The sequence below is a fragment of the Tyto alba genome, unplaced genomic scaffold (assembly GCF_018691265.1).
Source record: "Tyto alba isolate M040663 unplaced genomic scaffold, T.alba_DEE_v4.0 Super-Scaffold_22, whole genome shotgun sequence".
NCBI classification, from domain to species: Eukaryota; Metazoa; Chordata; class Aves; order Strigiformes; family Tytonidae; genus Tyto; species Tyto alba.
Genome location: NW_024881296.1, coordinates 20403500 through 20429488, shown reverse-complemented (window position 1 = coordinate 20429488; position 25989 = coordinate 20403500). Strand labels below are relative to the sequence as shown.

General features: G+C 39.5%; 1 protein-coding gene across 4 annotated transcripts in view; it reads right to left on the bottom strand.

Annotated features, from left to right (window-relative positions):
• UST (uronyl 2-sulfotransferase) overlaps window positions 1–25989 on the bottom strand; it is a 176637-nt gene that overhangs the window by 90939 nt on the left and 59709 nt on the right. For all 4 annotated transcript variants that reach the window (XM_042796049.1, XM_042796048.1, XM_042796051.1 and 1 more), the window contains exons 2-3: window positions 18047–18090; window positions 1251–1406 (exon numbers count right to left, since the gene is read on the bottom strand). In XM_042796049.1, coding sequence (XP_042651983.1) covers window positions 1251–1406; window positions 18047–18090 — 200 coding nt within the window. The remainder of the gene's footprint in view (window positions 1–1250; window positions 1407–18046; window positions 18091–25989) is intronic.

The window sequence follows — 25989 nt, the reverse complement described above, 5'->3', positions numbered from 1 at the left end:
TTTCTTTGCCACAGCAGCACAGTGGTCACTCATATTGAGCTTGTCATCCACCAGGTCCCCAGGTCCTTTTCCCCAGATCTGCTCTTCAGCCAGGTAGATCCCACCCGGTGCTGTGCTCCTGGATTATGTTTTCCCAGGTGCAAGACCTTACATTTGTCCTTGCTGAAATTCATAAGGTTCTTGTTAGCCCACTCTTCCAGCCTATCCAGGTCGTCCTGCAGGGTGGCTCTTCCTTATTAAATGTCCACTTCCCCACTGAGTTCGGTATCATCAGTGAACTTCATCAGGGTACACTCGATACACTTGATCCCATCATCCAAATCACTTACAAATATATTAAACAGCATTGGGCCCAATATTGATCCTTGGGGGACCCCACTTGTGACAGACGTCTGGTTTGAAAATGAGCTATTTACCGCCACCTTCGGGGTACAGCCTGTCACCACACTGATCACTTGTCTAGACTGCAAGTCCAGCAAGTGATGTTTCGAGCAGATGTCTGGGTCATTGAAGTCACCCATCAGAATTGGGTTCTGTTGACTCAAAGCTTGCTTAAGTGACCCAAATATTGCTTCAATGGCCTTATCATATTGGTTTGGATGTCAGTAGCAGACACCTACTGTAAGATCCCCTTTGGAGACAAACCCTCTGATCTTGACACAGAAGCATTCGATAAGTGTTCCACAATCACAGATGAGCAGGAGGCTGAGGCAGGATCAGGGGAGTGTCAGATTACAGCAACATGGGTTAGCATGGCTTTAGGAAACAACTTTTTGAAGCAACTGATTACTGGAAGTGAATTAAAAGCCAAACTCTATTGGCTATTATTTACTCCTGCTTTGCTTAAAGAGACCCAAGCTAGGTCTGAATAAGCTGGCTCACTTATATGACAAATGACTGTGCCCTGCAGATACATTAATACAGGTACCAGAAACTGTTAGCAGCTAATTTCACTTCTACTAACCATTCTTGCCTCTCTGCTGGACTAACTGCTATGCTATCTAAATTCAAGAGCTGGCTCACTGGAAGTTAGTTTTTCTGGTTAGCTTCCACATTGTGTCGCTCTTGGCTCTACCATCCATTTCTCCTATTAACTGAAGCCACTTAGAGGATGATGAATTCTGGCTGATTACTCAGGTCAGAGTAGCAGTACACCTCTTCAATAAGATTTCTGCTAGCATATGTCTTTGTTTCTCAGTTTCACAAACATAATAAAAAAACAGGATTGAAGATGAGCAGGAGTAACTTACCTGTTCATTTTTGGTCAGTCTTGTTTTGTTATGGATGTCAGATGTAACCAGGTTGAATCCATGTTTCTCTGATAAAATTCTCAAAAGCAAAACCACAGTTCGACTCCCACACTTGCCAACTCTGTTGTAGACCACCTGGCTGGGGAAAGGAAGTACCTAAATAAAGGTTGAAAAAAATGGAATCAGTATATTAATATTTTTGTTTCTGTGTATCTCTCAATCACAGCATGTTTTGACCATAAACCAACAGATATGTACAGGAGAATTTCTAGGACCCTGCCCAGGGTCAGAAGGGTAGAAGCTCTTTAAAATAGAAACACATGGCTTGGGAGGTGGCAAGCTGAGATCTCCCCCTCATGATCCAGTTTAATGTAACAGTGCAGATTGGTTGCCACTTCAGAAACACTAAGCCACTGCTGATGTCTTCCAGTGAAGATGATGATGGGCTTAAGCTTGCTGCTTGTACCCTCAGTGCAAATAATCAGCTTTAGTTGACTGCCTCCCATATAAAGAATGAAGAGGAGTGCATTTGCACTACAGTTTGCCAATTCAAAGTGAAGTTGACATAATGCAAGAGGAATGCTTGAATTGCAAAACTTCAGCTTAAAAAGAAAAAAAAAAACAATCAACCACCAGTTGTATAGAGCTAAAATTAATCAACTGTTTCAATTTCAAATATAAACATGAGTCCTCCGAAGGGACTCAGAGAACAGCTCATGCCACTGGCTAGACATGTACTTGTATAAACAATGCCAGAGGCCACAAGTGGCCTGTAGGCCAACTGGCACAGTCTGATCACATTGTACAAGTAACCTTCACTAAACCTCAGAACAGAACACCCACATTCAACCTGCCCTCCAGGAACGGTCTCCAGCCCATGTTACTCTTGCACCATGCTCTCCTCCCCAAAAAAACAGAACAAGTGAGTAGGAATTCACTGGCTTGAAGTACATTGTATGCAGCCTTGTTTTGTTCCTGGACAATGTCCATGGGCTATTCTTTCAGTAAAAGGCATTCTGAAGTCACACTATTGCACTAGATGCATACTTCGTGTACAGCATATAGCAGCAGCATCTGATAATACAGGCCAAGAGGCATCTGTTTTCAAGCCTTTTGAACTGGCTAACATAGTCAGGAGTACAAAATGACATGGGGCCTGAACCCTGGTTCCAGGCGACGTGTTCAGTGCAAGGAATGGCTCATGCGCCAAAGCGATGGTATGTCTCAACCTACAGTTACTGTTGCTGTTGATGCAATCACATACTCTGGGCAGAAGGATTTCTAACATAAAAGCAGTTAAATAAGGCATATGGGCTTCTGGTACTTCTCATGGTATTTGGACAGCTCATAGATCCTCATCAGGGAAGCAAAATGATTCCTCAGGCAACCCTTCAGATTACTTTCAAAGAGGACTACAAACTAGGATTTAAAAAAAAAAAAAAAAAAAAAAAGACAAATCTGTATTTCCTTATATATAATGGGAACACAGTGGCAATTTGTTACCAGCATTAACACTCCATGACTAAAGCAACAACACTATTGTTACTGGTTTCAATATTTAGGATACCCATCATTGCAACATAAACATGCAAGATGTCATTCTCCAATTACCTGGGCAAGAGGTAAGTATTTGGTGATCACAGCCTTGGTTAAGTTTTCCAAGTTCCAGGACATAACATCTGCTGATTCAGCAAGTAAACATGAGCCTCCCAAGGCTCATATAAAACCCACACAACACACCAAGTCTTACTATTTTGTAATGTTTATATAAAGTTTTCTGTGAGAAATGTAGTCCTCTTGTTCCTTATCAACCCTTCCTTCAGAAGCTTTGCTTCCTATGAAATGCAGAATCCCAGCCTCAACGATTAGAAAACTCCAAAGGTGATGAATTTAACATCTCTATGTTACAGCTGTAGATAACTGTGGTGGGTTGACCCTGGCTAGATTCCAAGTGCCCACCAAAGTTGTTCTATCACTCCTCTCCTCAGCTGGACAGGGGAGAGAAAATATAATGAAAAGCTCGTGGGTCGAGATAAGGACAGGGAGAGATCACTCACCAATTACTATCACAGGTAAAACAGACTCAACTTGGAGAAATTAGTTTAATTTATTACCAATCAAATCAGAGCAGGATAATGAGAAATAAAACTAAATCTTAAAACATCTTCTCCCCACCCCTCTCATTTTTCCCAGGCTTAACTCACTCCTGATTTCTCTACCTCCTCCCCACAGCAATGCAGGGGGGCAGGAGATGGGGTTTATAGTCAGTTCATTACATGTTTCTGCTGATCCTTCCTCCCTGGGAGGAGGACTTGTCACACTCTTCCCCTGCTCCAGTGCAGGGTCCCTCCCACAGGAGACAGTCCTCCATGGACTTCTTTGATGTTGAGTCCTTCCCACAGGCTGCTGCTCTTCACAAACTGCTCCAGCGTGGGTCCCTCCCACGGGGTGCAGACCCTCAGGAGCAGACTGCTCCAGTGTGGGTCCCAACCGGGGTCACAAGTCCTGCCAGCAAACCTGCTCCAGCATGGGCTCCTTCCCCTACAAGTCCACAGGTCCTGCCAGGAGACTGCTCCAGCACGGGCTTCCCACGGGGTCACTGCCTCCGAAGCAGGCACCCATCTGCTTTGGTGTGGGATCCCGCATAGGCTGCAGGTGGATATCTGCTCCACTGTGGACTTTCACACAGGAGCACAGCCTGACCCACTATGGTCTTCACCATGGGCTGCAGCGGAATCTCTGCTTTGGTGCCTGAGGCACCTCCAGCCCCTCCTTCTTCACTCATCTTGGTGTCTGCAGAGTTGTTGCTCTCCCGTATTCTCACTCCTCTCTCCAGCTGCAATTGCACAAGTTTTTTTCTCCTTTCTTAAACATGTTATCCCAAAGGCGCTACCACTGTCTCTGATGGGCTTGACCTTGGCCAGCAACACGTCTGTCTTGGAGTCGGCTGGCACTGGCTCTGTCGGACATATGGAAAGCTTCTAGCAGCTTCTCACAGAATCCAGCTCTCTAGCCTCTGCTACCAAAACCTTGCCATGCAAACTCAACATGCTAATCTTTACCAAAACAACTGCTAATGATGTCTGAAAGGTTAACATGTGAACACATTTTATTATGTTGATTGTAACACCAGGGACACCATCGCTAAAGTTTTTCTTATGCAATAACACGAGCCATATTCTGGATTGTCCCCTTTTAGATTATTTTCTTTGCATAACAAAATCTGGCAGCAGTATTTGCCACCGCCTGCAGAACTATCCACACAACACTGTAACTTGTGGAATAGGAGTTTCTCCTCTGCTCAGACATACACTTTTGGCATACTTTGCTGCACAAGTATGTGAACGTCTTCAAGAGAAATGGTAAGTAGATGCTGACAAGTGCCAGTGAAGGAACAAGAACACATACAGCATGTGTTTTCCCAGCATCCTGGAAATGTGATAAACGATGAGAGTTTGTAGGGCTATGGAAACACTGAAAAATGCTTCATAATTATTAACTGCTTTGATTTTCACAGCAGAGTTGCGCTTTGCAATATAGCAAGCAAAGTTTTTTCTTCGTTGGTACTTCATTCATTTCAAGTGGAATGTTGCTGCACCCAGATTACATTTAAATTCTAATTACATCCCTGACTTGATTAGCCAGTAACTTTGGGCAAATCTTATGAATATAATTCCTTAAAAATTAAATAAAATGGTAGCAGGCCTTTGCAAAGTCTCAATTTTAAGTGCAAACAAATTTACCTGCTAAAAAACCAACACTTGCTACCAAGTTTGGCCAGTCTCACCTTTGTTTCTGAAACTCACCTTCCTATGTAGCACAATCCTGTTCTGGACGCAGATGATAACCATAGCAACCCCCAAAAAGAAACCATAAGCAAATACTCACTGCAGATAGAGAAAACTGAAATAAAGGGCTATTATTTTCAGACAACTGTTTAGCTTAAAGGAGGCCAATATATCAATGCTTTGATTCAGTAAACATCTGAATGCACTTAAGTAAAATCGGACAAGATTCAAGATAAACTCTACAGCTCAAAGCTCACTTCAGAAGAACACAGTCATTAACGGTAATCAAAACTTCACTTGCAGCACTGCTGAATGCGGCTAGCTTTAGGGATGCACTGCTGAAGCTTTGCTCACGTTTCATCTGTTTACGTCACCATTCCACTTACACACCTAAATGCATCAAGAGGGTTTGCCCAGTACAAAGCCATGCAGTACGCTGGCTTTTGGTACATAAGCAAGTATTTGTTTAATGTGACCAGTTCCCTTAGGATGCTTCAAATCTGCTTTCTGCACTTTAGAAAATGTCTAAGTAATTCCTTAGAAGAAGAAATAGTTCATCTGGAAACCTGAGTTTGTATCAGGCAGATCTAGCGATGCAAGAAATTGAAAACTTTTTCAGAGAGGAACCTCATTCTTTTCTCCCTCACGATACTCACAACAGACTCAGACAATACAAGAGATGGTGGCAGAGAAGGGACTTGAAAAGAAGGCTCCTATTGTATTAGCAAAAACAAGACGAAAAAGAGCAGTTTGAGGTTTACAAAATGCTAATTGGATGACATTTTATTTTACAATGAGAGTAGGTATCACATAGACTGACTAACTGCTGAGGTGATGCTCTGGCAACATGATATTCATATAACAATACACCCAACTTCAAAATAATTACATATTGACTTTATTGAGCACTGCATCAAAGCCCAGAGGTAATACAAACAATTCAAATATGTAACTCACTCTGGAATTATATAAATTAGTACTTACAGCTATAAAGAAGTAAAACCCACGGTATAATTACAACAGCTTTCTCCAAGGGTTTGGAAAGTTATATAATAATTTACTTGTCAGTTCAAACTGAGGGTTTTTTTCTATTGTTCCACAGTTAAAGAAGATGTCAGGAACCACCACAAATGAAATCGAGGAGAAGAAAAGCAAGTGCAACCCAAAATGAATTTGCATTATGGATGACAATTTTCAAGTAGCTCTGCAGGGTAGACCTGTCAGTCTCAGGAGGGGATTAATTTCTCAGATAGCCTGACAAAAGCCCTGGCTTCCATACTCAGTGGTGGCTTCGTCTCTAGGTAAACCTTTGCACCATTTAAAAAAAATGAGGCTGGATAATTACTTGCAGTGTCAACAATTTATGGATCCACACAAAGGCCTAAATCATTCCACTTTTACTAAGTCAAATCCAGCATAATTTTGCCCATTTGCCAAAAATTTCCCAGCTCAAGTACAATTTGCCCAGACAAATAACTCATGTCACAGACACATGTTCCCAGAAAGCAATCCATTATTTTCAAAACTTCTGGAAACAAGTGATCCCTATCCCTACTCATGAGGGGGACCGCAAGTGGGTGTCAGAACTTGCTTCTCCTTTCTGAGCAGACACTAACCTGTGGTCAAATAGTGCTCCATGTTTATCAGGTGAGTGAGGCCAAGCAACACAAACAAAACTGGTAAGATCAGAAAAGTAACGAAACATTTGCTGGCGTCACACATGTTCATATAGCATCACATCTTCTCAGTGCAACCTCTGAATTTTTTTTCCTGTCCAACTGAGACAGAATTATAAGAATTTAAAAAATGGTTTACTGGGTCAAAGCAATGGCCCATTTGGCTCATAAGTGGTGTAAGATGCTCATTAGGCACCTGCAAACCTGAGTTGTGTCAGCAGTCCATTTCTCGCCAGTATTTCTCCTCCTCCTCCAGTGCACCCAAAGGTTGCACATGGGATATCAGAAGCCACATCCTTGACTGTTACCTGAAGAATTTCTTACACTACCTGCTATACCAACAAATTCCAGAATTTTGTTACCCACTCTGCATCTCACACTTTTAGCTCATCTTCTGCTATTTCCAGAGAATACCCGTTCTCACATTGTGGCTTTCATGAAGACAGATTAGATAATTAAGTCACCAACTTTAAGATTTTCTTAGATTCATCAGATGTCTCTTTTTAATTGAGGTTTGTCACAAGCCTGTCATGATCTATTTAAAGACAAACTCTATGGCCACTAAAAGATAACACATTCCAAACAACTTCAGGAGCTGTTGCACAAAATCTCATTCCAAACAAATATCAACTTATTTTTACTCACTTTTAAAGCAATTACAATGAAGAATTGCTAACACATAGATATGTCAGCAGAAAATAAGACTGAAAGATGAAAAAGAGAGAAAGCAAAATAAATTACTAGTTAGCCTCCTTCCCCAGCTAAACCGTGCAGATCAAGATATGTCAAGATCTACCTGTAGAGTGTAGTGACACCGGACAGGGACAAGCTTTTGGAATTAACCAATTCTCAAGCACACCAGACAGCATGATCTTTTCTATGGGTCACTGAAAATACACTAGAAAGCATGAGAAAGGTAAGGGTGAAGTCTGTTTTCAAAGTTTGAATATAGATGCAGTGGAACACTGAAAATAAGGCAGAAAAAGAAAAAGACAATTCTTCTGTTCGTTAATCAACTAATTTAATTGAAAAAGGATGACTTCCCCCCTGCCCCACCCCAAACAATGCATTTCATCTGTTTGGGAACTGACATATTTGGAAGAGTAAGTTAAATGTGTTCTCTAATGATTCAACATGCCTAAGTACCAAAATAAATTGAAAACAGAAGGATGGAGCACAAGCAGCAAAAGGAGACTGGTTGTAGACATAGTCCTCAAACTTATTAAGACTAAAGAAAAGCATTACTATGAAGTGTCTGCCAAAGTTAATGGTTCCTGATGTGTCCCACAGAACAGATCTGTATAGCCAATATCAAAACTTCCAATAATTTTTCTGTGAAGAAGTACTGCACCCTTACAAATCTATAAAGAGCTCAGTCCCAAATGTAGTAAAGTCTCACTATGGCTATATATACAGCAATGAAACTATGATAATATCAAAAGCAACTTCAGAAACTTACAATGAAAAATGTCAAAGATCAAGTTTTCAAAATATCGGCTGCATCCTGTCAACAGATTTTTTTTTTTTTTTTTGCTCCTTTTTTACCTTACACCTGATTTACCTTCCTACAATAGCAGCTTGCAGCTGAGCAAAACTTCTGCAGTCTGCTGTATCAGATTCCCCACCAGAGTGCAAAACCAGGTTTGCTTCAGGTAGATGAAGTTACAGCAACATTTAAATCCAGCACATATATGCAAAGAGTCAAACAGGTTGTTAAAAAGCAGATGTTCTGTTCACTCAGCAGTTTTGGGTGGTCACTGACATTAGTCAGCCTCTGGAGGTGTGAGCAGGACTCCTGGCACTCATCACTCAGCAACACTCACTGCACACACATGATGGCAGCCCTGGCTCCTCTCAGGGATGAAGCAGGTGAGAAGGAATCACCCTACCAAACAGATAATTGCATGGGGAGAGGGTACAACCAACACCTGCTAGATTAACTAAGTCTCTTCCTCTTACTCTTTCTTAACAGAGCATGTTTTTCAACCTCCTCTTCATTCTTCTTGCTTTCCTCTGCAGTTTGCAACTTGTTTATCTCTTCTGGGACCAAAATTAGAAACAGTGCTTAATCCTGTCACCCTAGTGCCAAAGAGAACTGAACAGTTATCCTTCATATCTTGCAGACATCACTTTTTAATACATCCCAGGATGGCATTTAGAAGAATCAAAGCATAGGGCACTGTTGCTCGTGTAGAGGGGTGCGGAACATAAAGCCATCACTCTTTCTTCTTTACCATACATGAGTTTATGTCGATTACAACAGAAAAGAACAAAAAGACCTTCATTAGTTTTCTTGTGAAAAGCAGTATTTTTATCTCGTACTTTTAAAGTCCATCACATTGTGGAAGTTGTCTTACTGGTATGCATCTGTCTCATAGTGTGATAAAGGAGAGAAATGATGTAAGGACGTGGTTCAGTGACGCTGGTATTCGTTGAGGGAACTTGCATGAATTCAGGTAGATTAAGAATTCTGAGGTCACTTTAATTACCCAGTTTTCCACTGGAAGGTTTTCCATGTAAATGTCAAAAACCCCTTAAGCGGAAGAATTTGTGCAAGTCAGATTTTAACTCCAGAGCAGCTTCACATTATATGCATATATGTCTTGGAATTGTAAACTTTAAAACTGTTGTTTTTCCTCCTGAGCCAGGGTTTTATACACTCTGTAATGTGCTCAGAGCACACTGGCACAGTTATTCTCTATTTTAAGTAGCAAATCCTATCACATCCAACCCACATGTTTATACTGGATACTTAAAAATGAGAGATATTAAGTAGCTGAGCCTGGTTTTAAAACGTTTTATAATACATCACGGCACTGGTGTTCCCTTAAGAAACCTAACTACCTTACAGTAGCTTCCATCCTTCCAATGCAATATTCTTGAATTCACCCCAGGAGCCGATAATTTTGTATTTGAATGTGGTTGACTGATAGACCAAATAATTTATTCCCCTGTATGCACTTGCCTTTCTTCACATTAAGGTTTAACACTTTTGTATCTATTGTGGTTGACTATCTATTAGGCTGCAGCTAGTGCAACAACTCATGGTTTCACCATTGCCAAGGATCTGTCATACTGTACTTCAGTTTGCTCTCCTGCCCTTTACTTTAGGCCCCCTTCAGTAGTTTCATATTTTATTTTAATGCCTCCAGCATGCTTGCCTTTTCCACTGCACTTTGTGCAGGCACTTTATAAGTCAACTGCAGTATGAAATGAAGGTTGTTTATAGCCATAACTGGGTTTTAATTTGTAAAACAGGCCAGTTCTGAACTATAACCTACACTCTTGCTACTGATGAGTTGGCTCTGAGTTGCTCTCGCTCCACATGCTCAGAGGAACTCAAAGAGATTCACAGGGACTCAGAGGAACTCACAGCTGCTACAGGTAACAGATTCAATTCTAGTTCATGACGATATGTCACCACCTGGAACGACCAAGAAGTACCTACAGGAAAGACAATGTACTGCTGGCCAACTCTTCTAGCTAAGCCAGAACACAGCAGAAATCACAGTGTCATCTATAATTACTCAAAGGCACAGAATACCTCCCCCAACTGACCACAGTCCACATTTGAGTCTCAAGTGGATCCTGTGGAGTTGGAGATGCCACATGTTGAAGGCAATAATGGATGAGGCCCAGCATCAAGTGCTCCCATGTCACCCTTCTGCAGTCTGCAGTGATTCAACTGGCTTGCTCAGGCAAACCAAATCTCATTCCTACTGACCAAGGCAGGACCCCTTTCCATTTTGATGGAGGGAGCTTCTCCCTGCAGCTACTCAAAATCCCCAATGGTGCCAGCAGGAAAAGTCTCCACGCTCCTCCAGGATGCCAGGGTGTCATGGATTCTGTCCTGAGAATTACCTACTCATGCCCACACTGCCCTGTCCTTACATTATACTTGCCCAAATTCCTCCCTCATCTGAATTACCACGATACCACCACTCTCGCACAGACCCCTTCAGTCCACACAAGACACCCTGTCCTCTTTGCTTGATGTTTTGACTCTACTGTCAACCACTCACAGATGAGTTCACAATCTCATCTTTTTATTAAAGCTCATGGCCCTTATTAGAGTACTTCACCACTATTTACTGTTCCCTGAACTACACTTTATAGTTTTGTAAAGCCTAAGTAGAAGAAGACTGCCAGGACCTACCAGCTTGTCTTCAAAATTATGAGGCTTTCAATGTAATACCAAAATTCTTAACTGTTTTTTGTTTTTGTTTTTTCATTTTTGCAGTCCTCCACAGCATCTGAAGTTCTAGATTTTTAATGTTTTTTTCTTCAAACATTATAGCTAAAAACCCCCCTTTTTTCAGGTCAGCTCAGATTCTTTCAGCACTGCTTAATGGTAACAGTTCAGGATTTAGGAACAGTATCAACTAATAAGATTTATGGTAAAATCATGAGTGTTATTCAACTGAGTCACAAGGCTTAGCAACAGCAAACAAATCAGTTTGTCACTTTGAAATTATACCCTGCCATGCTACCCCTATCCAGAATGGCAGATTTTGTTTTTCCATTGAAGATTTAGGTCATCCAGACCCAGCTGTAATTGGACTTCAGTATTATAATCCAGCACTTTCTAATAAACAGATAATAAAGGTGGCCATGATTGAGTGGTTACAACCTCCTCCTATGCCATGTCAGTTTACGAACAGCTTCCTATCATGGAAAGAAGGGGAAGAGGGGAATGTATTGGACAGCTGGAAATTTAAAACTGTAATCTGTGAAAGATAGTCATATGCTGTGAAATAATCTGCATGGATGCTTTGCAGGTGAAAAAAATCAACTCAAAGAATTACAGCCTAAATTTCAATGAAAACACAGAGCTCTACTAGCTTCAGAAGTGGAGACACTAATACCCTGAGTAGTTTTTTAGCTATAGAATTTGACATAGAACAAAACCTACAAGTCGCAAAATTGGCAACATCAGAATTTTTCAGTTTTGTGTAAAAGTGGGTAGGCTGCTGTGTTAATGCGAGAGGCAAGCAAAATTCACCTTTAACTATGCACACAGTCTGACAATTAGAGTACAAACCAGAAGATGAAATACATTCCCAAGCATCTTTGAAATTAGATGGATGAAAACTAGAAAACACTGTCATTCACAAAATCTGTGTCCCTGTTGTCTCACAGTCTTTCAAAATTGAGAGGCTGAAAATGTCAGTCTTAGTAAAAATCCAATTCACTACTGGTGAAACTTTTGCAGCATGTCAGCATGCACATTATCCCTCATGGATTTATCTTCTTGTGACAGGCAATCTGGCTTTAATTTCCCAAGCCTCTCTGTACTCTCCATTTACTATCAGTCAGCCTCCCCATATCAACAAAAAAGTAATTATCTTCTCTATTTTGGTAAATAACAGAATAAAATAATTTCTTATCCTGAAGATTCTTGATCAATAGATTAATATGAACAAAACAAACAGGAATTAGTACTCTAGTACTATTCAAGTATTTTTATGACCCAATTCACACTTAATAGTACAGAATCAATTCTAGCTTTTGGCAATATCTCTCTAATACTAGTGTGCTATATCATTCACCACCTGAAGCTTCAGCAGGATCCCAACCAATTATAAATAACAGACAACAGGGAAATCTGCAAAAATCAGATTTTTCTTCCACTGAGATATTGTAATTTATAAGGAAGGAGAACACAATTTAAAAAGAATATAAAGTAATTATTCCCAGTATTTCTACAATTGTTTTACACTGCCTTAAAACAGACCGAGGGAAGTGAAGAAAAATTATAAAGATTATATGTTTTTTAAAATCATAGTATTTTACTGACTGTACTAGGCTCAAAAGCTCAGTTATACAATTATACTCAGTAAAACAGTACTTCAAACTATAAAGAGGATGTTTGTGATTAAGGCACTTACTGAATTCTCTTTAATATTTTGATTTTATCAGCCAGGTATTGAGTCTGGTAACCAGAGAGAGTTACTTACTCTATTTTAGTGCTTCTAAATTTTAAATAAATCACTTAAGACTATAGAGTGATGAAGGGGTAAAACCATGTTCTCAAAAAAGATGGCTAGAACTAAAACACAAGTTCAAGTAAAACAGAAGTATCCGCTAAAGGAAGTAATAATCAAAACTAAAATAAATATGCACAGCTCTTGGCTGTTACCTTAGTACTGTTGTCAGAAGAATTGGAAAAAATAAAGCTGACACAAACCTGATAAACATAAAAACTCAGTGTAATGAGGGTGATGCTGACATCAACTTTTAGTAAGATTAAAAAAAAAATCTACTTGACAATGGAGGGTGACAAAGACTGGGTACAGTACATACATACCAAAGGCCACTCAAGGATTCTTCTATCTTTTCCCATAGTCTTGATCCATAAGGAAAACATGAAAAATTTTCACATAAGTACTAGGTAAGAACTGAAAGAACGGTGAAAAGGGTATTTATCCACTTTCCAGCTTCAAACCAATAAAATCAGATAAAACTTAATTTGCATATGCATTTTATTTCTTTTCATTTTGGTCTCATCCTGAGCCACATCCATTTTTGTATTCACTTAAAGCTTTGAAGCACTGTCACACATGCACTAAGCACAGGGCTTTGTTGACACCTAAACAGCTGCCAAAAGACACTAGGTCCATGACAAGCATCCCATGGGAAAACTGCCAAGAAAAGGAGAAGAGACCACTTGAATGTAATTTATCTGTCATCTATGTGCACAGCTCCTTTACACATATATAGCAGCTGCACCAAATGAGGGACATATCCTGATGCTCTTGCCAAATTTTCAGGGGAAAAGCTTTCAATCAAGAAGAACAGTAGGTTTGATAAAGATCGCATCATTTGTCCTCAAAGGTCAGCTTTACCATCTTTGATGGAGGAAAAAAACTCAGGAAGTTTTGCTAAGGAAATAGCTAGCCCAAATAATGGAACAAAATACACCCATTTTATTCACTGAAATGTTCAGACTTTAAATACATCAGCTGAACACCATCAGTCACTAATGAACATCAATTTCACAGGTGTTTTTTATTTAAAAACAGGCTAGCATCATCTACAGGCATCACTTAGACTCCAATCTACAGAGAAAGGATAAACAAATGATCACTCTACAAAAACCTTAAACTTTATATTTTCAGATGCGTATAAAAAAACCCCAGGAAGTAGTGAGATAGAGATTTGAACTAGGAGATTCAAGTGCTTTAACTCGAAGAGTTAATTTTTACTGAAAGAGTAGGAGGTTACATTTGGCCCTTTTTATCTATCACATACTAACACCAGCAAGAACAGAGGTGTGCCAGGGTTACTGGAGGTTGCATCTACCTACACAGAAGCACACACAGATCTGTTCTAGAACTCGTGGAAATCTAGGATTAGTCAATCTCTGGTCAAGTCTTTGGCACCTAAAGACCAAAGCAGAGTGGCCTATGCCAGACACATTACCTTCATACCGCTGGCAAGGGTAACCACTGCTAGTCTTTAACAGTCAAGTAAACCTTTTCCTGGGGGAAGACTTGAAAAGCTGGCTCAATCAGCCTTAAAGGGAGAGCCAAAACCACGCCAGCAATGTTCATGTATGGCAGTGAGCAAAGCTCTCTTTCTCTACTTGCACTGAGAAAATGCTGCTGCCACCTTTATTTGAAAAAACAGCCCAGTACCCTGATCTCCTGAAATGTGATGATGCTAGTCATTTTCCAGAGAACAAGTGCTATTTTCAGTTCTTCCACTGGTAAAAAAAATCCGTAGTATTTAAAAAAAACAAAGTTTTGGCATCTAGCCATGATGCAAAGCCAAAACTAATATGATTTACAACAAAACACTGGAATGTACTCTGCAAAACAGCTACAGTCCAGCGCGTATGAACTGTTGGTGGCCTTCCACTACAGCTAAGTACCACAGATATTAGCTATCAGTCATTTCAACCCTGGGCAACGGATTTTTGTTCATTATCTCAATTTCTAGTTTTTAAGCGTTTTTAAGTAGACACAAAAAATTATAATCCTTTTGACTCTAAAACCTACTTCCTAAACCTATCAAATTCCCCTTTCATGTTTTCATTTCATTCAGAAAATGCTGTAATTCCCTCTGATGAGCACAACACAGGCATTGCTGGAGAGTTTCACATAATAGTGCCATGTAGGACTGATCACAGTTGAATGCAACAGGGCAAAGGTATGGTTCCCAGAATAAGCGACTGCCAGGATTTAAAGAAACAAAATCAAGGGCGTTTTCAACTATGCATTATATGTACTACTAAAGAAAGGTGCATCATATCATCTGTGCTTTGTGGGAATCACAACTGAAAATACTATTAGTAATGAACTATTTTAACAGCTGGATTGAGGATTAATTTCTTATGACACCTTTTAATATGTCAAATTAAACCCTTCATTGACCTTAACTATCTAGTAGTTTAAATGTAGACAGTTACCTAGTCATACAAATAGAGGCTACCTGCATTACAGTGAACCTAATTGCATTCATATAGGCAGAGTCCACAGTTCAGAGCTGAAGCTGTAGGAGGTAAATAATTGCACTTAGCCACTAATTCTATGTATGAGATTTACAAAGCAAGAGCATCTCCACGCAAAACATGACCCTAAGCAAATATCAATTATCTGCCCTTTTACCAAACCCTGCCAATGTTTTGATTAGAAGAATGAAAATCAAAACAAAAAAACCCACCCAAGAACAAGCAGGCTTGACCACATGTTATCCAAGAGATGATCCAAATGTGTTCATTCATCTTTTATCACTGTTTCTAAACACAGGCAAGTACTTCAAAAAGCAAAATATTTGTGATTTATACAAGGCTATAGCCTGTTATTCCACTGAGCTATTTACCTAGCTTTCAGGAGTGTGGATGATAACAGAGGAAGCCCCAAAACTTTACTGACTGTAAGTAGCAAATCAAAGAGTACCTACACAACCAATCAATCAGTCCTGTAGATACCTAATCAGCTGGCCTTTCTACAGGGAGCTGAGCTGCAGCTGGATGAAATTGTGTAAACATAGCCCAAAATTACATGTTTAGATAGGCAAAAGAAATTTTCATAATGTAAACATGAAAGCGTCTGGGTTGGATAAATCTGCCCAACTGCTACTCCCATTGGAGTATAGTTCCCATTCATAGTACCACTAACTGGTAACACAAAATTCCTAAGGTAAAAGGACCAAAATCTGAATAAAGTTTTCAAGGTTAAAAACTCTTATCTAGATTACAGCCTTTTCATTACTGGCACAGCTAGGTCTTTCTGAATGCTAAGGCAAGCATGAAAAATACAGGTCCACAATAAGCACTGTTTTCCTCTTCTGAGCTGAGTGTTCATTGTGGAGACCTGAAAAACATAATGCTTTACTCCATTCAAGCTGCTGTACTTTTGGGCAAGAGAAGCAGATGGTACCCAAATAACACTACCACCACCACCACCACAAAATATCTTTCAAGAGCACAAGACAGTACTAAATAAATATTAAGTGTGAAACATTTGTTTATCCTTAGAATCCCCCCTGTCCCAACTCAGCTAGTCATGATGAACCTAACAGGTAGATTTTGTCACTTCTGTCTACACCCATTTGTTTTTGTAACAGTCCATGTAGAAAAAGTGAGTAATTTGTGTTGAGAAGAAGAAAATCAGGTGTACATCATCCCTCCAAGTGTTCTGTCTGAACTTTAAGAGTGTAACAAATTTCCGTGTATCAGCTGAAAATTATAGATCTCACATGTACATAGCGTTTGCAGCAAAAAGGTGAAGAAACCCAGATTATTGTGGCTTGCTTTCACTGGTAGCAAAGCTAAGTTGAATCGCTTTTTGCATTACCCTCCTGCTGATCAAAAGCCAGCTGTCTCACCACACTGATGCACACACATGGTTGAGCAGTTTAACTCAAGTTCTGGTGGCTCAGAATGTGATTTCATGGTCAATTTGAAGAGAGATGAGTTAGGACTACCGTCAGATAGTGGCTCTTCACCTCCACCCCAACAACAACTACCCACTCTCACCTGCTGCACTAGCTATTCATGGTGGACCACATCAGCGAAAAAACCTGTCTGAAAACTGAACTAGAAGACTGGCACGTTTTCAAGGTAACTGTTCTAGATCACCCACATCATCCCAGTGGGAATCGTTCACTGCTGAGGAAAAAATGACCGTTTCATCATCAAACTCCACTTTTTGGCTAGAAGTGACGATGGAATCTCACCCTTCCATGGGCAGTTCTTAGAACAGGTAAAATTTCTACTTAAATACAAATAGGGCTTACAAAATCATTCAGGCATCTAAGTTCCATCAAAACAATACTACTTATAAGTTTAATACAAAAGAATGTCATAGGCTATGTTATATAAATTAGCCTATGGTTAATTATGACTATATACATAAACACCATTTCTCCCACACCCTTCTTGGCTTGGTGTTTTACAAGTAACAGTGAGAATTCTGGACAATTTGGAAAGGAAACCTTCAGAAAAGCTGCACCTTCAAGTGTTGCAACTGCACAGCATAATGACCTCAAAACCACAGTTAGTTCTACCCAAATACCTCAAGTGAGACACTGCACTGTACCTACAGAAATAAACTGAGTCTGGAGAAATTAGAATGTGGCAAGAGAACTGTTGCCTTTTTTTTTTTTTTTTTTTTTTTTTTTTTTTTTTTAAATAGCTGCTACACAAAGGGAATTATAATATCCTTCATTTCTGGAAAGTCAGACGGAAGATAGCACCACATCGTCTTTTAGAGAAAAAACCAACACAGGGTAAAACAAAAGAAAACAAAGCAAGAGATCCTAAACGCCTGCTTCCACTTTTTCCTCTTGAAGAAATCATCATGATGCTAGCCCTCACCAGAAATGTCAAGAGGTGCCATGATGATGGTGAGGGAAAAGTCAATGCTGCAGAGTCATACATGACAGGAACAGCATACCTTATCCCTATAAAAGCATGCATATTCATTAAATACATCCTACTGCTCTGCCTCAAAGCATTGCACCTGCAGCAGAGCACATGTTCGAGAAACTGCTGCCAGCAAAGAGGCCATCTTCACTTGCCTTATTAGCTCCAACTGCAGTGTCTTGTTTTTACATGACTGTGCTGACAGACAAAACATCACTAAAATCCTGCCTTCCCTTGACTCAATGACAAAAATTCCATTAGTTTAATCACACAGAAATTTAAACCAAGTTACTTACAAATGCCTGAAAACACTGGGGCAGGGCAGGGGGAAAAGTCAGAAAGGCCAAGTGCTGTTGATGTAAACTCAGCAGGGTTGTTTTGCACACAAGTAAGCATACAATTAGTTAAAAAACAAAACCAAAAAAGCAAAAAGAAAGCAAACGTAAAATAACAGCAGCTCACCTTTTGAGGGGGTGGTCCGTGGTCATCCAAGTAAGTGGAATTTCCTATAAAAAGAAGAAGGATGGAGATCAACAAGTCATCCAATGCATCTTCAAAACTTTCCAATTCATGGAACCAGTGTATATATATCCAACTGGTTCTGTGGTCTCAAATAATTCAAGGAAAAAATATCCTCTGTTTCAATTTTTTATTAACAAGAGAAAAACAGAACTAATTTGTTTTGACTACATTTGTGATAAAATATTAGTTACATATTGTCATCTTAGCATAAAAATAAATGGTCCAAGGCAGCTTTAATTAAGTAATCACAGCATTCAATTATTTGCATGACAAAAAATGCTAGCTGCATCCTTTAAGCAAGTGAGCAGTTAACCTCAAAAAGATTTCTTAAATAATGAAGTATCAAGGGCCTTCATCAGTTTGGTCTGATGGAGTTGACAAGCATTCACTTCTCTCTCTTCTAATATGTATTTTTCCCCAACCTCCAAACTATTTTTTTGTTCCTGAACAGTATTTATTGAATGGGAGTTGTATTCTGATGTAATTACACCTGCCCTTTTGAGATGCTCTTTTAATTCAGAAGAAAAGTTTCAGAAAAAAAAAAAAAAAGGCTTTTACAATTTTTAAGTGCTCTCTTCTCATGTAGCTACAATACAAAAGGCAACAATTTCAGACTTTTTACCCATTATTTACTAACACACACTAATATATAAAATACACCCTACCACACACCCCCATAGGCTGTCTTCCCTGCAACTGTCCTTCCTGAGCCCTTTTCCTGAAGGATTAATTAAGAGCTTTTCCAACATGTCCTGGCAGAAGATTAAACTTTGCAGCAACTCTAAAAGTTTCTGTCAGGCCACACATGCCTCTCCTCTCGGCCAACCTCCTACCAAAGACAGCAAAAATACCTCTGCTCTAACTGTACATCAGTACATAGAATGGAAAATCATTTTTACAAGTTCCTACTAGATATCCAAACGTCACATGAAGGAGGACTCTAAAAACCATGTCCCACATGAGCATCTCTGTTCCTGGGGTGCTGAATGGGCAGCAGATCCTGCCGCTGGGGCAACGCAAGCTAGTGGGAATAAAACATAATTCAGCATCAAAGAGCTCTGCTCTTGTTAATCGGGCCAAAAAGGACACTGAATCACACTGTTTTTTCCTGGCTCTTCAAAAAACAAAGAGATTTCTGGATTCTGGATCCAGGAATGAGAAGTTTGTAAGTGATGAATTTCCATGTACAATAAAAAGTCAGGATTACTTCGCAGAAGTATGTTACCTTCTGGTTTTTCTATGCTTTTCTAGCATAGGTTATGAAGTTATGAAAACTTAAGGCAAAAGACTTCCAACTTATCTAAAGGACAGTCCTAATACCCCAGGTTTGTCTTTGTATGTACCTTGATCTTGCAAGTGTTCACACAACTACAAAAGTCTGCATGCAGAAATGTCCTGAAAAATGTGCACCTAGGTCAGAATATTTATGCAGAAAACCTGCAGGAAAGACGATGACTGTCTAACACAAGAAGAAGCCATGAAAAGCTTATTAAGCATGACTCTCAAGTTGGATATTTACAAATTTTGTGAACTTAAGACAGGATGCCACTTTCACATGTAGGGCCACTTTTCAGAGAATACATATCAGACTAGATTAATTTAAAAACAAAAGAAAAATTCAGCATTATAAACATTGCAACAATGGAGAAATACCAAAGTAAAGTCAATCTACGAAGTACTGTCTACTAAGAGATGACAAAGTAGTACAAAAAGGAGATTTGTACAGTAAAAATCAGGGATTTAAGGATGAATACCATAAACACTGAAACCACTGTTCATCAGCTCAAGTGTTTACTGTAACTACATCAACACAACAAGCTTGTCTAAGATGGAGAACACTGTTATGCAGCTTTTATGCACTCTGGCACAGACAGCATGTGTTTGACATCACTAAGTGCCACAAAAAGAGAAGAGGCTTTGTGTGGTGGAAATGATAAAGTAATAGAAGAGGAGGTCATCCTTCCTCATTAAGAGTCTAGTCCATCGCCCCAAAGCAACATATGTCATGAAATTATTAGGATAACTTCTCTGAAGTCCTTTAATAAAGCTTTACTAAAGACATCATTACTCCTGTCTGTTGCCTGACATTTTTAGATTAATTTTTTTTCCAAGGAGTATTTATTCTTTAAAAACAGAATTTTCTGTCTTTTAATATATTCTGTCTTCCTGCAATAGTGTGAAAGTCTAAGGCATTAGAAACAAGTCACACAGAATAATCAAGTCTCAAAACAGTGGTATTATGCATTCCACAAACATGCTCAACAGCACACTTGACCTGACTGAACACAGACTCCTCTAGCCTCTGTCAGAGAAAAAAAAAAAAAAAAAAAAAGAATTCAGCTTTATTACAGAACATGGTGAATACGTGGAAGCAGTCCAAGTTTTTCTATAATTTATTATCTCTGAGGTTAAGTGAATCAGCTGTATGCAAAATCTTTGGGGAAACCTTGTGGTTATGTTCCTTTTTTTCTTGGAATCACTGAAGTGTGGGGGTTTTGCTTGAAGCAAGCCAAGTTTATACAGAGAATGATAGTCAGTCACCAAGATTAACGACAAATATTACTGTGTCCAGTTCAGAACCACAGGAAACAATAACTGCAATGCTGGAAAAAGAACTTTCCAAAAAAAGATCAGAGAGTACAGGAAGAGGTGGTAAATGGGCTTATGTATGAACTGAAGACCCTTTGATAACAACCAAATCAGGATCACTCCATTTGAACAATCCAGATATCATGAGGAAATAATTGAGGAGACATGAAGGGGGAAAGCCGACACAGAAAATGTGGAGTTTTGACTATTTTCCTGGATCAGGGTTTTTCCTTGGTGGGAATCACAAGCAGCAGTCTAAGGGAGCTGGGATCCAGCTACTACCAAATTCAATGTGTCTTGGGAAAATCCTGCTCTGTTCTCTGCACTTGGTCACCATCTCAAACTTCCAGGCACCAAGACAACCTTTACTGGCATACCATCCCTTAGATCATCTGACATGTAAAGGAAAGGAACAGTTTGACAGTTGTCTGATGAGTCTTCTGGTCTGCAAATGAAGGCTTTGAAGATTAACTCCCCACCAAGCACCCCTAATCATTAAGAACTGCATTTTCAAAACAAATCAAAGTGCCAGTGAGTAATAAGAATAAGATCAGTTCTGCTCTGCTTCCAGAGAAAAAAAAAATTATTTAAGCCTGGAAAGCCACCCACAATCAAAATCAGTTCATGGCTCTCCACCGCCAGTTATAATTTTATTCTATGCAATTTCCTCGCTCTCTTCTTTCCATCATGAAAAATTCCCCACTACAGAAAATACTGGGGAGGCTCCATCATTAGGAGCATTAACTTGAATAGGATGCCCATGGCTGGCAGCATGTACCCAGGCCAGACAGGACTGCCAGAAACAATAGGCTGGGGGTGGTTTCTGCCATATATTCTCAGCCTCCTCCATTTTATAGGTGTCTCTCCCCTGCCTTCTTTTTTTTTTTTTTTTTTTTCCTTTTTTTTTTTTTTTTCTTTTTTCTCTTCCCAGTGGAGCAGTGGACATTCTTAGAAATTTCACAGATTTTTACACACATGAAATAATAAGTTGTTCTTAGTCATTGTGGTCCAAAGGCAAGGAGAGGGCTAGGGACTACCCCACTGGAAAACATTGTCCAGCTCAAATACAAGCTAAAAGGAAAACCCTGCTATTGCTGAGGTCAGCATAGCCATAGCAGCTTTAACAGAGGGAACTTTTTCAGAGGTGTGCAGAGAAGAATAACACAGCAAAACCCCACTGACCAGTCTGCACTGGCATACAAAGTGACTTACTGCAATTTCTTCCATCATGTGTAAAAGGCTCTGTACCTACAATTGGTTTCCTCTGTGCAAGACTAACATCCTGTCAAAATTTTAATTTTGACCATGAAAAAACATTCCAGAATGGATTTTTCTGCTTCCTTTCTTGCTTTTCAAAACATTTTGGTTATACATCATTTTTAAAATCATAAATACCAAAAAACCCCAACACTAAATGCATACATTTAATTCACTCTAAATCACTGCACACAATGAAGCAACGAAGCTGGAACATGATAAAAATACTTATTTGGTACTTTATTACACAGTGAACTGAACCCTGGAAGCTTCATGAAGATATAATTCAGTTTTGTTTACCTACTACTTTCATACTTTTAACACAATTAGCAAAGAAACTGGCACACATAAGTACAGTTTTTGAAAACTTACCGGTAATTCAGCATATGTAAGATATACAAAAGTACCACTGGAATACAGATACGAAGGGTTTGCATAATGGTAGGTTCTAAACCAATGCAGAACATACATCAGAGAAAGATTCTAAATGAAGAAAAATGCCTTTATGAAAACAAATATTAAAGAATATTGACTTTCCGTGTCCTTATCAATTTGCTCAAATCTATTAGTGTTTATATTTATACGCTTGCCTTTTAACGTCCTCAGGCCTAGAGTGTTAATTTGTTCTACAGATCAATTTCTTAGGAAAAACTTCCACATTAACTGTTTTTGTTACATTCAAATGTACCGAAAAGTGTAATTATAATTCCTAAATAAGAAATTCAAAACTTTCAGTGGTTTAGTTAAAAAAAAAAAATTTAAAAAATAGAAGTCCTGATATGACCCGATCTATCTAAATTATGTGACCTACAGCAAGCACTATGATAGAAATACTGTAGACATTGGGTTTATTGGTGATATTCCTGGTGCTTTTTGGTTTTGCTTCTACTCTCTAATGACAGACTTCCTAGCCTATAATTCTACAACATGAAAGACCCATTTTAATGAACATTTATAAACGTTGGCTAGATCAAATTGAATCATGAAAACTCTTGGCTAAACCTGCCCTCAAATAAGGAGAAAAATCTTACAAACTCACAAAGACAGACCTAGGTAGTCTGACATCAGGAAGTTCATAATCTTCCTACTACAAGCACAGCACTCACGTCATGTATTTGTCCTACATACATGTCAAACCGTTGAATATTTTGCGCCAAGACCCTTGCTGGGAGACTTTTACTAAGCCTCAATTGTTAGACACTTGCATCTAATCTTCACTCTGGAAGTCTTCCATTACCAGTTCACACCAACTTTTTCATGTACTGGACTTTAGCACCCAGAAGTCTTCACAGCCTCACATATACAGGCCCCAGCCTAATGCACCTATGAACAGCAGTCTTATCCTCTGCATTCCTGGTTCTCAGGCCCTTCTACTCCCCGCAGATCCTCCTCACCCTTCTCTGAGATCTTTGCAGGTTCAGTCATCCTTCCTCCACCTGACAGCAGCATATTGCCTGTCCTGTTACCCCTAGTGAGAGGCTGACTGATGTCCTCCTGGTTTTGGCACATGCAGCAGCGAGGTGCGGGCAGAACTGGGGAAGGTGCATGCTAGGCATGACCCTCTTCCTGCAAAGAGAGGGGACTCCAGAAGGCAAAGCTATGCTGAAACCACAGATCATTTCCAAATTGTGTAGAGATGATCTTGCTTCAACATTCCTTATACTCTCCCCCCAGAAGACTTTTATCCTACCTTCTGTCACAAAGTGTGCCAGATATTTTGTAATGACTTGCATTCTTGTCTTAATTTCCTTAGAAAGATTTACCTTCATCAAAATGCAGAGTCTGTTCTACAAATACATACAGTACTCTTTTTTGGTGCTTTTCAGGGTGTCCCTGTGAAAAATTCTCCTCCCAAAACGTGTGGTCAAGCAACACTTCAAGCTAGGCAACTACAAACGAAGCTGTTCAAAATTTGAGGGGGAAGTTGGGAAAAGCTCAGAGTTCAAGAGCTAAACTGCCCCCCACTGAAATCACACAGACAAAGACTTGTCTCCTACTTAATTTCCTAACTGGCTAACATAAGAAGAATAGTGGAAACTGTGTCAAATTACTATAGCTGAATACAAAAAGGATTGGTGGAATATAGAAACTAGCAAATTAGAGAGTAGTAGGACTGGTGGAATATAGAAACTAGCAAATTAGAGAGTAGTTAGAAATATCTGACATTTGGAAATGAGCTTGATTTAATGACATTCAGGTAGTACCCTCAGGAAACTGCCTGTGGCAGTATGAATTAACAACTGCCTTTGAGAATTAACAGAGAATGAATGAGTGAAAATCTGGCTGAAAGACAATACTCTGAAAGTAGTTATCAAAAAGCAACACTCAAACTGGTAACAGAAAAATGTTGCAGTAAGTCACTACTGGAGATCTCCAAGTGCAGATTAGGCAGGCATCGGCCAGGAATGACGCAGGTGTTGCCATTCTGCTTTAGAGCCAACAAGCAAAAACCAGCTCCTGTTCCACCCCAATTTCTTTTAATAATTTTTTTAATCAAGCAAACTTCCCCTGGGTGGTGTTCTGGGTCTTAACACTCAATATTCTCATTCATGACTTGAAAAAATGCATTGAAGAGCACTGGTATTAAATTTGATAACAATACCAAATGAAGGCATCTGACATCTGCTGAAACTCTGGGGCAAACACAGAAAGATACTGGTCAGTTAAAGAAATAATCTGAAAACATAAGGTGCAATTCAGTAAAAACAAGAATAAAAATTTTGACTCTGGTAAGATCAACTTCTTCATAAAAGCAGAACAGAAACAAAGGGGAAATTGCAGAGAAGAGTGTGGGGAGAGATGATGGGAGATGAATACCAATTCCCCTCCTTTGATGTCTTTGAGCACTCTGTGAAAATTTTCAGGAAAATCTTTTCCCTTCAGCTGAATGTACAGTGATAGTTTCACTAGCTTGGCAAGAAGTCTGTTTTAACTGTCTTATGAAGAAACTTTTTAAGGCTTAGGGTTACACCATTTCCCCCTTCCTGAGTGATCGATAGGTAAGTGCAAGAATATTTGCAGGCCATTTGCCTTCATCAGAGAAAACATTTTTATCTCTACCCTGCGGAATGCATGATGCATAGGAAGAAACTCTGTGGGACAAAAGATGGTGGCAGGGCCATGACACTTCCCCTTTCAATGTGCACGCTCTCCCCTGCACAGAGAAGACCTCCCTCTGCACATCTGAAGTACAGGACTGCAACTCCACTGATAAACCTTCTCTCTACAAGGCTCTCCTTACCAAAGTGACGACAGTTTAAAGGTGAGGTTGAGGGCTGGACAAAGGACATAATGATGAAGCTTCAGTGAAGACCCTGTCAAATGCGAGGCCTCCTAGTCTCACTTTACTCTGCCTTTCAGGCTACAAACTCCAGGGAATCTGTATGTGACCAGACACCTTCTCAGATGATACCAGTCTCAAGAGTTTCCTATTACATCAATACCAGACATCAGCTCTGCTCTTTTGCATGATATTTTTCCAGAGACATGGATTTTATTATTTAAACTTAACCCAGCTTGCAAGCTTTATTCTTGCCCATTGCAGATATATTCAGATACACCCCTCTCTTTTCTCCCTGCACAGGCAATCTTGAAAAACATCAAGTCAATGAATTTTGGAAAACACCCAGCTGGCAAGTCATCAGTTATTCAAGGAAGACTTTTATTACTATTAAGTACTATGCTGCAAATGCTGTCCAAAATGGGTTGTTTGTTGGGCGTTTGGTTTGAAGTTCCTGTCCCTGCAGGCACATTTCCAAGAAGCTGCCTAGGTCTGTGGTCTGACCCCAGTGGCACCTTCCTAGTGGAGAAGAAACAAACACACTTCACAGACAATTGGTCACAGAAAGCTCTAAAGAATTATTCATATTTTAATCATGTTAAAGCCAAATGAGTTTCCCTTGCATGTGCTTTTCACAACATCTCGAGTCATACTGTTGCTATGATTTTGTCACACTTCTTTACAAAGGCAGCTGCATTGAGAAAAATGGATCCCCATATGAGATAGCTTGCAGGATCGAGCTTTATTGTCTGCATGC